Raw genomic sequence first — 13,701 nt, 5'->3', positions numbered from 1 at the left:
CACGAGTTCGTTCCCTGGTCAGGGAACTAAGATCCCACATGCCGCAGGGCAACTAAGCCCGCACGCCACAACTACTGAGCTCCTGAGCCTCAACTAGAGCCCACATGCTCTGGAACCCGCACGCCACAACTACAGAGCCCACATGCCCTGGAGCCTGCACACCACAACTAGAGAAGAGAAAACCTGCAGGCCACAACTAGAGAGAAGCCTGCTCCACAACAAAAGATCCTGCATGTCTCAACGAAGATCCCGCATACAGCAACTAAGACCCTAAGATCCGACACAGCCAAAAATAAATTAAATAAATAAATCTTTAAAAATAAAAAATAAAAGTTTAAAAAAAAGTAACTTGATTAGAATAGCCTGTTTTAAAAAAATTGGTTCTCATTTATATCCTATTCTAAAAATTTAATTAGATATTTAAATTTAAATATTCTTACCACAATAACATGTGTCACAGTTGACAATGAACTATCTCCTGCCATCAGAGTACGAAGCAGTACCCCATTGGTGCAAAATGTCAGAAGTGTCTTTGGAGAAACCCTTTTTAAAAAATCAAAAAAGTTCACAATTACAAATCTTTTATGTAATTAAAACAAGGTCATATATTAAATGCTAGTGTCCTTTGTACTTAATAAGTGTTACTAATATAACAGTGTACTAGTATATATGTTTTATTAGCAAAGTTATGTGAAATATGTATTTTATGCCTGACAATCTCACAAATTTATTATTACTAACAGCCTTTTATTAATTTAGTAATTATTTTGTTAAAGAACTTAAAAAGATTTTTTTTAAAGATCTTAAACATTTTTTACTTGGGGGAAAAAAGTGTATCATAAATGAGATTAGCTTTTTGAATCACTATATCCAAATAACTATGAGCAAAGAAATGGTACTACTTCTCAAGAAGGTACTACTAGCATTACTACTACTAATAATAATAATCAATTCAGTCACTAACATTTACTGAGTGCTTACTATAAACTTCACATCAAACCTGTGCTCTAGATGCTTTCATTAGCCCCATTTTATACATGAGGAAACTAAGACTCAAAGAGGTGAAATAACTTGCACTTTATCATGAAACTATGAAACAGGATTTCTATCTACGGCCCAAACTCTTTTTCAAGCTATTTATTTATTCAAAACCTCAATAAGTTTAGACATGAGCTCAATGGCCTATTATAAACTTACTTGGAGCAAAATGATCATCTAACTTTTCAACTAACACATGCTCTATATTTAGTGAAATATAAATATTTAGTCTTTTCTGAGAATGATAAAAAGCTACAGGTGAATTGTCTTTACCTGCTTTCTAAACGGATCTGATACCCAATTGTCTGACCAATCCTTTCTCTTCTCTCTGCAGCAACTCTTTCAGCCACAGCAATAGCTGCTAATCGTCTTGGTTGAGTACAAAATATACGGCAGGGGATACCATTTTTAAAGCAATCATCTAAAAGGAACTGAGGAATCTGAAACAAATTTTAAAGTACTATAAGACAACATAATTGTATATCCAGAAAATCCATGTCAATCAACTGAAAAACCATCAGAACTAAAAAAGTTATGTAACATGTCCAAACATAAAATAATCATAAAACCAACAACTTTCATGTAACTGCTAATAATCAGCTAAAAAATGTAATTTAAAAAGATCTTGTTCACAATAGAAACTAAAACTAAAACACTTAAAAACAGAATTATAAAGAAATAGTTAAGGTTTACATGAAAAAGATTATAAAACACTACTGAAAAACCAAGATTATAAAACACTACTGAGAAACATAAAAGACGGGAATATACTAGAAAAATACAACATATTACTGGATAGGAATAATCAATATTGCAAAAATGTCAATTCTCCCCAAGTTATCCTATAAAGTCAATGAAACAACAATCAAAATTCCATTGGAATTTTTTAAATAGTGAAAAATATAAAGAAACCAGAAATAGCCTAATACCAGGATTGCAGACACTTTTCTATAATTAAATTTAAACAGGTCAGAAAGATTTAAAATAAAAAGTAAAAGTCTTCCCCACCCATACTACTACCAATAGTCCTCTCCATGGAAGTAACTACTGTTAATTTTCTTATAAACTCTTTTGGGGAAAAAAAAAGTTTATACAACTTAAATTATTTGTGTATATAAACAGGTTTTTATTCACACAAAGTCATTATTATACTTAATGTTTGTAATTTGCAGATGTCACTTAATAACACATCAGATCTACCTAATCCATTTTAATAGCTGCACATTCCATCTTATGGATGTGCTATAACTTAACAAATATGACTATACATTAAGTAATTTCCAGTTTGTTTAGGCTTGTTATTTTTGATGCTGTTGCTTACTATTAAAAAGAATGCTGCAGTGAACATCTATCTTCACATACTTACGCAAAGACAAATATATGTGGAGTCAAAGAGTATATAAATTTAAATTTTCATAGAAAAATTATCAATCTGCTCTTCAAAACAATTTATACTTTTACCAACAGAGCAGAAGATGCTGTTTTCCCAACACCTATGCAAATGCTGGATTTCATCAATTTTTAAATTTCAGCCAATCTAATAGTTGAAAAATATAATTATTGTTTTGATTTCATTTCTTTAACTATGAGTGAAAAGGACATCTTTTCATGCACGTCCTACCCTCCAGGATTTTTTAAAATTTGACCAGTTCATTCGGAAGCATAAATGCAAACAAACTGCTAAGAAATATCTAAAAAGAGAAGCTAATAATAAAGAGGAATATTATGCTACATACTGTAAAACTACAAAATTCAAAAAGTGAGATCTTGGTGTAGGAACAGATAATTAAAAATACATAACAAAAATTCCAGAAATATACCCAGGTACTACAGAAATTTAGTATTTGATCAAAAGTAGTATGCACCCCAATGTTCACAGCAGCACTATTTACAATAGCCAAGACATAAAAGCAACCTAAGTGACCATCAACAGATGAATGGATAAAGATGTGGTGGGTATATATATATATATATATATATATATATATATATATATATACACACACATATATGTATATACACACACATACATATACACACACACACACATATGTACACAATGGAATATTACTCAGCCATAAAAAAGACTGAAATGTTGCCATTTGCAGCAATATGGATGGACCTAGAGAATATCATACTAAGTAAGTCTGACAGAGAAAGACAAATATTATATGATATCACTCACATGTGGAATCTAAAATATAATACAAATGAGTCTATTTAAAAAACAGAAACAGACTCAAAGACATAGAAAACAAGCATATGGTTACCAAAGGGAAAAGGGAAGAAGGGATAAGTTAGGAGTATGGGATCAATAGATACACACTACATAAAATAGATAAGCAACAAAGATTTACTATATAACACAGGGAACAATATTCAATATCTTGTAATAACCTATTATGAAAAATAATCTGAAAATAATTATATATATATATATATATATAACTGAATCACTTTGCTGTACACCTGAAACTAACACAATATTGTAAATCAACTATACTTCAATTTTTAAAAAGTAGTATCTTAAAATCGGGGGAAGGGATTATTAAATGAAAATTATATTGGAACACTAGATACTAACATATTGGAACACTAGATACTAACATAAGGAAAAAAGTTAGATTCCTACCTGATATGACACAATAAAATAAACTCCAGATGGATTTTTAAAACTACAAATATAAAAGTATTAGAATAAAATATTTGTAGGAAAATGTTTTTTAATCTTGGGGTAGAAAGTGATTTTCTGAGCATGGCATGAAGCCCTAAAAAAAGGCTGACAGATTTGACTAAATAAAAATGTAAAACTACTAATCAAGATACCATAAGCAAAGCTAAAAAAGCAACCAAAAAATTGTGAGAAATTGTTTTTAAGATATATAACACATAACAGCCATGTATCCATAATGTACAAAGCATTATTAAAAATAAATCCAAAATGATTAAACCTAAAGAAAAATAAGATATAAATAAGTAACTCACAGAACATAAATAGATAATAAGCAAACGAAAAGATACTCAACTAAGAATCAGAGAAATGCAAACTAAACATTATTTTTTGCTTATCAGATTGATAAAGGTAAAAAATAAATTATATCCATTGTTACCTAAGTTTTAGAGAAATGGGAACTTTCAATACATTCAGTACTATTTTAATACGATAAGTCTTTTTTGAATTAACAGACAGTAACTAGTTAATCTAGCTACTAAAATTTTAAATGCAATATTTTTGATCCAGCATTTCCACTTCTAGGAATTTATCCTATTAAAACATTCCCACAAATTAGAAAAGAAATATTAGGATGCAATATAATAAAGTAAGTACAGAGTAAGATTCCTGCTCTGCCACTTCCTAGTTATGTGAATTTGGGTAGATTAACATCTGTAAGTTTTAGTTTTTATTCCACATCTGTAAAAAGAGATAATAACAAGCCTACATATCTTGGGTTAATAAGAGGTTTAATTAAGATAACTGTTGTAAAACTTCAGCACGCAGTAAACAGTCATTTATTTTATCACTGTTATTACAAAAATGCTCAGGAATGCTACTCAATTGTTTAAAAAATGAGGTCTATCGCTAGGTACTAACACAGAAAAATATCCAATATCTATTAAGTGAAAAAAGCAAGATGCAAAGCGTATACATATTATCCCATGTTTGTTTTAAAAATAATATATATCAATACTGTAAAGAGAACAAAAACAAAACAAACAATCCCCCGAAAAACCCAGAAACATATACTCCAAGTTTCTGACAATAAACCAGGGAGAAATATAAAAACATTATATTTTCTATAATGTTTGAATTTTATATAATGAACATTCAAAAGGCAAATAGGGGTTTCCCTGGTGGCGCAGTGGTTGAGAGTCCGCCTGCCGATGCAGAGGACACGGGTTCGTGCCCCGGTCCAGGAAGATCCCACATGCCGTGGAGCGGCTGGGCCCGTGAGCCATGGCCGCTGGGCCTGCGCGTCCGGAGCCTGTGCTCCGCAACGGTAGACGCCCACATAACGAAAAAAAAAAAAGGCAAATAACTTCCTAACGCTCCCAAAGGAAAGATGAAAATGGCTAATGATATTAACTTCAAACTGTCATATTTGTATTTCATAGGACAGGAACATTAGTAATTTTACTTGAACTCCTTGAACAAGATACAATTATTTCTTAGGTTTAAACCCATTTAGATTAATAGTTTCTTTTGAAAAGCAAAGAGAATAATATTTAATTCCTAACTAAATTCTCCAGATCTTTTCATACCTAGTAAAATGATACACATAATTGTGAAAATAGACATCCATAATTCCAGTATACAAATATCCTTAGGAAGAACACTCAAATAATTTAAATAAAACCATATTTGTTATATTTTATCAAAACTTTCATTATCTCTATTTGATATAATTAAAATGGCTACAATTAACATCAACTGGCAAAACTTTCTAATACTAAAACAATTATAACAATCTAAGACATCTGAACAGATTCTTTGGCATGACTCCATGGAATTTCACTTAATCATAATGATGTTGAAGAAAAATCTTATACATTGTCTTCATATAAAAATTTCATCACGTTTGTAATTAGTTTTATAGGCTCAAGTTTTAGGTATAACGAGTTGCACTTCTGTGAAAATGATTAAGTCCCACAAGTAAATAACTGATAAAGTTTATAGTCAACCTCTCCTACCACCTTGCCTTATTTATCTAACTTTATGAAACCAACCAATATAAGCATAGGAAATCTTAAGCAACTGTCAAAAGCAAACTTATTTGTCCATAGAAGAGAAGAAGAAAATGTAAAATTATACTGACTATTCTATCTGCACCTCAATCAAAAGCAAAGTAATTTTACTGTTTCAACGTGCTAACATGTTAAAGAATATAAACAAGAAAAGGTCATATCATTGTACCATGCTTACTTCCAACCTTGTCAGCCTATGAGTGAAACTTCATAAACAATGAAGTACTATGATTCTAAACATCCAAGTCAAACATGTCATACTAATCCCACTTTATGTTAACTTTATATTAACACTTCTTGTTGTTATCAATATTACTTTTAATTTAGCTATGTAAAAACACTATGCTAGGCACTTCACAGACATTACCTCTAAACCCCACCTCGAATGGTAGCAATTGTTAGTACCATTTTATAAATGAGGACTCTGGCTTCAAGAGTTACAAGTCTAGCCTAAAATTTCACATTCAATAAATGTGGAAGCTGGAATCTGAACTGAAGGTCAAAGTCCATTTTCCTTTCATGATACCAAATCACAACCTCACCTCTGTTTAAATAAAGCCCTTATGTACTAATTTAAAAATAAATATTTTAAAATATTACCTTTCTACAAATTCTCAAAATGTACTTCCAGTAATAATTTATTTCTGAAATAACCATTAAAATAAACAAAAGTTCCTTTTTTGTTTTTGTTAAAATACATGTAGTGTAAATTTGATATAAAACTATCACGAGATAAAATAATTTTTTCTTCTATAAACAACAAAGAAGAAACAAACCTGTGTAGTCTTTCCAGATCCAGTTTCTCCTACAATCAAAACTACTTTATTTTCCTTAATTATTTTAACAATTTCTTCTTGTTTCTCAAACACTGGCAGAGACTGCCTGAAAGAATCAAATTCAGATTCTCCTCTTTTCACTGGAATCTGAGATATGCCACTGTTGAGTCGCCCACTTGTCTTGCTCATTTCCCGGTTTTCTTTGAAAATGAATAAGAGAACAAAAAAATTTGTGATCAACAATAAAAAGAGTTAAAAAACAAAAATAAGTAATTTCTAATGTAATTCCTTTCAAGTGCTTCTTCTCTACTCAGTCTAAAGTTAAAAAGCAATGCCTCAGCTGTTGTACTGCCACACAATATTCTTAGAGAATGTTACACATTTTTATATCAATCAGAAGGCAAATTTCCCAAAAGTATTTCTGGTGCACAATGTTTAAAAATGAACAAAAATCAATCATTCAAAAATCATTAAAAATAAAACCCAATTTTGATATCCTAAAATAATTTTCAGCCTTGTTTCTATCAATTATAACACAGAAAATTATAATTTTAGAGTAGGAAACAATGTATATTATACTTATAAATTCTGTTACATACAGTATGAAAACACATATGAAAAATAAAAAACCCTCTATGTTTAAAGTTAGCATGTAAGATCATGTGATCAAACAGAATGATATGTGTAAATATAAGGTCCTAATGCTTAACAAATCTCCTAATTGTGCATTTTAGCCAACATCTACATTTAAGCAGATAGGAATACAAAAGGCATGATGTGTTTTATACTCTTCACATAACTCAAAATATTTTTATGTGCATGTATTTTTAAAACTCCTTGATAGGTAGCACCATCCATTTCTACATTCTGCAAACATACTCCACCAATAGAAATTATGCAGATTCTTTCACTGGAGATAATAAAAGAAATAACTTTCTCATTAGAAAAGTTATTTTTCCAAATAGTAAAATTACTTCATTTTATAACCTAAATATATTTATTTATCTACCTTTGAGCAAGTTAATGTACTGAAGACTCTGTCCTGTCTCTTCCCAGAAGCTAAAGTCCCAATTCAAAATCCCACTCATTAGTATGTCACGGCAGCATAATATAGGAAAGTTCAGACTTTGGAGTCACATCCCAGCTTTGTGGTTTACTGGCTGGTTGAGTGGCCTTGAACAAATTTAACTGCTCTGAGCCCCAGTTTCTTCACCTGTGAAATAGGGGAAATTCTTACCTTGCAAGGGTTGCTATGAGGCTCTATGTAGAGTTTAGTATACTGTCTAGCACACAATAAGTGCTCAATAAATGTTTGGCTATTACTGTAACACTTTACAAAAAACCCTGTCTAACTTAATGACATGCCTTAACACTGCAATTCATTCCAAAATCTTCACAACTCTTAATCATTTCTAACCAACTATTCAAATTGAGAAATCATATTTCATGTTAGTTTTTAAAAATAAATTTTAAGTGGAAAAAGAACAGTCAAGAAATAATAGGATAAACAAGGAAGCTCCCCAGAAAATACATACCAGCTTCAACTGCAAACACATTTCCTCTTTCTGTTTTAGGCAGAAGTTCAGTACGCTCTTTACTGGTGACAGGAAATCTTTGAATTAGGCTCCTAACAGCATGTTTTGTATTATGAGTCAAATTACAGGTCATCATTGCATGAGCTGTTTCTGATCCATCTTTCTTCTTCACAGTTAGGTATCTACTTGCTCCCTTTCTGAATATTAATAAAAATCATTTATTTACTATATATAGTCAATTTGTTCACATATGATGTATGGCTACTTAGAAAACATGTCTCAAGCAAAACACTGAAAAAGATCAAAATGCTCTGGGATAAGATGCTGGAAATCCCAGAAAATTCAGTAAAGAGGAATTTAATGCTAAACTGTCCACAAGACCATTTTCAATTAAAATTTCAAAATGCTGCAAATCCAATTTTAAATCAGCAAAAAAAAAAAGGCTTACTTACCCTTAAGTGTTAAAGTTTGTCTTAGCAGGCTTCATGGTAGATGAAACATCACCAGTTAATACATGCTGGGAAACATATAGAGGGAGAAAATCAATTTGAACAACAGAATCTAAAATTGATAATGAAAACATTATGGTGGTCCAATTATAACAGTGGTCCAGACTAATATATCCCACTGAATGTTTCTCCAGTATGCTGGTAATGTCACACTCCCATGAAAACCTGTTAAGAAAGCCAAGTTTAGTGGTTGGACCAAAAAAACATAAATCAGCACTACTGATAAGTATTTTCAGATGTATACTGGGGAAAAAAAAAAGTTTTTCAAAGCTTCTGACTCTAGCCTTCAATTATAAGGTAATGATGATTTATAACTGTTCTCAAGTTACCTGATGTAGGTATATTTACTTCTTTAAATGGTCCTAATTATGTCTTTGATGACTTCTGTAGCTTTAGGAGTACTAAGTACAATGTTATACACACAGGAAGTCCTCATATGTATTTTGAATGATTTAATAATACATGTCTATAATCTAGTACAATGTAGTACTGTAAAAAGCTTGGGTTATGAAAGCAAACAGACTTGGATTTGAATCCTATCTCTACCACCTACTAGCTGTGGGACCACAAGCAAATTATTTAATAGCTCTGAGCCTAAGATGATGATAATAATAATAATAATAATAATAATACCTGCCTCAAAAGACTCTTCATATGATTAAATAAGATAATGCATGTAAAGGGCAGTATCTGCTACAAAGTACACATTAAATAAATGAAAGCTATTATTATAATTATAATTATAGCCAGGAAAAAATATCGTTTCTTGTACCAAAAAGAGTTACACAAAACATTTCATAAAATGTTTTGCCATTTGTTAATGCCACTATCATATTATAGAAATGAGCAACAAAGCCACAAATACAATGAAAATTATATATATAATTTTACTAATTCTAAATTAAATTTTAGAATTTTCCTAATTCCTAAATCTAATTTAAATATTTTCAACAATATCTTCACTATAGAGTGACATGAAACTGAAGATTAACCTATACAGCCTTAGCTATCTAAGTCTTCTAAGTGAGGCTTTCAATTTACCAAGATTTTTAATTTCTGGAAACTCCTCAATGAATTATACCCTTTCTATGCCATCATCTACTCCTGGACAAGTGCTTAGTGATGCTTAAATGATGGCATAAAGATGAGCTTATTAAAATCTAACTGATCTAGAAATTTTAGTCATTTCCATGGTAAATCAAAATTATTGGATTCTAGAGATGTTCTCTGTAGTAGGTTCTTTTCCCATGGACTTTTCTGAAACCTCAGTACAGTCATGATAGACTCAATCATTCATTCCCCTTCTGTTCCATGTACTTCATAAAATTTTAACTATAGAAGGCCAGAAGTGTGCTGAAATGAGCACTAGAGCAACAGTCAGGAGGCTTGTGTTCAGCTAGTAATAATCTTTCAATTAACTAGCTATGTGATCAAAAATAAATCATTTTACTTCTCTGACACAGAATTTTAAAACCTCTAGTATTTCTATCAGCTCCAAGATGCTTTAATTTTCTCAAAAATCATCTCAGGAAAGTTTTGCTATATTTCACTTTTAATTTTATTTTATTCATTCATTCAATCATAATCATTCATCATATATTGATTACATACTGTATGCCAGGCACCATGCTAGAAGCTACGATTACAAAGTTGAGGAAAATATACTCCTTCCTCAATAAGCTCACAACTAAAATAACAGGTCAGATTGAAACTTTCCTAACATAGGTTGCCTAATAATAATTCAGCATTAATCTATAACAATAACTCATACTAAGCAAGTGTGAATACTTAGTCATTACCATTTACAATTTACTAAATTCAGTTTAAACCCAGATGGTGGGACAGAAAGAGAATATCAACTTGATAGTTTTTATGTTTTAGTAAAAAAATTCTACTATTAGTGCTATTAGGGCTCACTCCTACCCCATTCAGCACCACAGTGACACTGATATATAATTAAAAAATTAGTGAAATTTTGGCAAAATATTCACCTCATTATTGTGTGGATGAAAACATTCAATATAGTAGAGTTGTCCTACTATGTAAACTAACACACTGAAATCTCATCATCATGCTTTCATTCCAAGGTAACCAACACTATAATTTGATGAATATCTAGTAGTTCCCTTTACACAGCAAAATTGACTAGAAACTACCTGCACAACATGGAAAAGATGCTAGATAAATGAACTTCACAAGAATTTTTTTAAATAATAACATGTAAGCCCTATATGCCATATTTAAGTATAAAAGTAAATGGCCTACAAATACAGATAAGAACATCATAACTTCTAACTTTCAAAGGGAAAAGTAATCATGCATGTTATAATGAAGTTATGACATTTCAATAGCTTCTTCTTTTTAAAGAAAAATGATGATATAACTAATCAAATTTGATGCAATTTTAATATTAATAAATGTTTCATTTACACAGCATGTTACTGAGTAATCTACCTCAAATACAACCATACATCTTGCTATTCCCCACTTTACAAACCTGAGAACAGTTTAAAAATCTGCTAAAGAGCCAAAATCTGAAATCACTGCTTAAAAAGCTCACAGCCACCAAGGAGCTAATGCCTCTAAAAAAATACACATTTGTTTGATGTCTAGTATATACTTAATTTCATATCCCTTTAATTTATACTTCCACTAAGCAGACAGATGCAAAGATCTAACTCCAAACCATTTTCTCCTCAATACTGTAATACAAAATTACAAATTTATTAAAGTTTGAATCATACAAATTTGTGCTTTATTACGATTACCTAGAAAATAATAAACCAAACGAGTTATTTTTGTCACTAAACACAATTATTTTCATGTGATGCTATGTTTGTGGTAAATTTTTTTCTTTTTGTGACTTAATGGACAATAAGCAACTTAGAGATGAGCTTTATCCAATATCTCTGTCTTAACTCCTCGCAGTTCCTAAAACACTGTTATGAACTCACTGTGAAAAACAAAAATTAATTAGCTAAACATTAACTAGGTCTGATTGCTGGCTCTGCCACCTGCTAGCTGTGTGATCTTGGGAAAACTATTTAATTCTCTAAGCTCGAATTGCCTCATCTGTTATACAGGCACCAGGTATTGAAAAAATAGAACCTACCATACAAGACTGTTGTGAGGATCAAATAATCTACTTAAAGCACCTAGCACAATGCCTGTTGCACAAGAGCACTTAATAAATGTTAGCTACTGTTACTATTATTACTGCGCACTGTAGGGGTTTATTTAATGGATATCCAAAACTTCACTAACAGGGTTCATCACTTTTAACCCATTTTCTGTTTTAGCTAGGGGAAGAGAGGTGGAGTGCGGTATGCAATCTTCCATGGCAGGAGGTAAGGGAAGCAGTAACTCAGATCTGAAAGGGGGTCTTGTTGTACGGTAGAGCCTCCTGGTCAGGGTGAGTAGAATAACTGGATACCTATTAAGCAGCACCTTCAGCAATCACAGGATAAAAAACCTGTACTTGGAAAAACCTACTTTCATACACTTTATATTTTCTCTTTCCACAAGTTTTTAACAAAGTTCATCTTGTAAATTTCTTTTTGTCTAACTTGGACTAAGAAGAATAGGAAAGAATTTTGTTTTATTCATGAACAAATTAAAGACTCAAAAAAGTGTGCTCTTAGAACCAAAACACAGTGACATAGGTTGAGGAAAAACAGAACAAATTACAAGGAGGTGAAATTTGGGGTATGGGAAAACTTGACTGGAATGTCTAAGAAAACGTTAGGATATAGTGAAGAACACAAAATGGGGGTGTTACTCCAACAAGAGTATTTTTACCAAAAGATGAGCAATTATAAAGAAAATAATCAATTCAAAGTAAACCCAACTCTCTAAGAGGAGATGAAAAACAAAATCCAACACATGTGGCCTTCATTTTGAAAGAAAGGAGATTTAAAAAAATTAAAAAGTGATCAGAAAAAAAAAACCTGTAAATTATCACACAGTAAGTCTGGAATCTGTTTTTTGAAAACCTTGTAAGAAACTCAAAATAAACTACGGGATCACAGAATCTTAACCAACACATAGAGATTAACTCCTTCATTTTTTACATTTAAGAAAACAGGCCTTTAAAGTTAAGGGACATGACCAAAGCTAAAGAACAAAGCAGTGACAGACTGGGATTAGAATCCAGGTTTCTTGTCCTTTCCTCCACACCTCTCAAATAGGTATTATGGAATCATAATACCAGGCACAAAAAAAAAAAAACAAACATACAACAGAAAGACTAACTTAACAATTATTAACTAACTTAACTATCCTAAATTAACAAAGTTAATTCTAGGAGGTTAAAAATAAAAGATCTTTACTCAAGAGTGAACAGAAAAACCCATACAAGTCAGGTACAAATTCTCATATAAATGAAAAGAAAGGATTTAAGAAATATATTCAAAGTGATTTAGTTCTTTATATATGTAAAAAGAAGGAAAGGCATTTGAAAATGACAAGGACCACTAGAAAAACATTGTACTAAGTTTGCTCAAAGATAAAAAGGGATTGGGAAAGAGCTAGGACATTCACTAAGAAGAGGATTTATGGAACACTAGATATAGGGAGTAGGGATGAGATAATAGGTGGGGTTGCCTTGATTCCCTTAGCATCTCTTTCCTGTTTCCTCTTTCTGTCTCTTCAATGTTTCTTCATCCCCCTTTTTTTGTCCTGATAACTTGCTCTCCCCTTCCCCCCCAAACTTTTTTTCGTCTCTGGACCATCCTTTAAAGGATCATGCTACTGAACAAAAGTAGAGGTAGTCTAGTCCAATGGACTGCTTTTCTAAGAGTAATTTCTAAAGGTCATTTCCAAGTTCACTGTTTAGAATTAAAAACCCATGTAACCACAGAAATGATGTAGCTGCAGAACAGTGTGTTTATAACAGATATTTTCTAGTGCAGGCCCACAATCTCTTATCTACTACCCTTAAATCCAAACAGCTCTGAAAAGTGGCAGACTTCTGAAAGTCTGCAGCAACTTCATTTGGCAGCAAAGCCTGGTTAAATTAACATGAAGCTATTTATGATCTTTATTTACCTTAGTGTCAATAATCATACATTTTTCAGCAAGAAATATAACATACTGCTAATA

At 31.4% G+C, this 13,701-nt stretch overlaps 1 protein-coding gene across 3 annotated transcripts in view; it reads right to left on the bottom strand.

The window, feature by feature from the left end:
- Positions 1 to 13,701, bottom strand: part of YTHDC2 (YTH N6-methyladenosine RNA binding protein C2) — a 66,194-nt gene that overhangs the window by 49,290 nt on the left and 3,203 nt on the right. For all 3 annotated transcript variants that reach the window (XM_082649860.1, XM_082649861.1, XM_082649862.1), the window contains exons 3-6: positions 8,093 to 8,289; positions 6,558 to 6,757; positions 1,312 to 1,478; positions 441 to 543 (exon numbers count right to left, since the gene is read on the bottom strand). In XM_082649860.1, the coding sequence (XP_082505986.1) occupies positions 441 to 543; positions 1,312 to 1,478; positions 6,558 to 6,757; positions 8,093 to 8,289 (667 nt within the window). The remainder of the gene's footprint in view (positions 1 to 440; positions 544 to 1,311; positions 1,479 to 6,557; positions 6,758 to 8,092; positions 8,290 to 13,701) is intronic.

The sequence above is a fragment of the Grampus griseus genome (assembly GCF_964374135.1).
Source record: "Grampus griseus genome assembly, chromosome: 3".
Taxonomy (NCBI): domain Eukaryota; kingdom Metazoa; phylum Chordata; class Mammalia; order Artiodactyla; family Delphinidae; genus Grampus; species Grampus griseus.
Note: the sequence above shows the minus strand (reverse complement) of the source record. Positions and strands in the feature narration are given on the sequence as shown.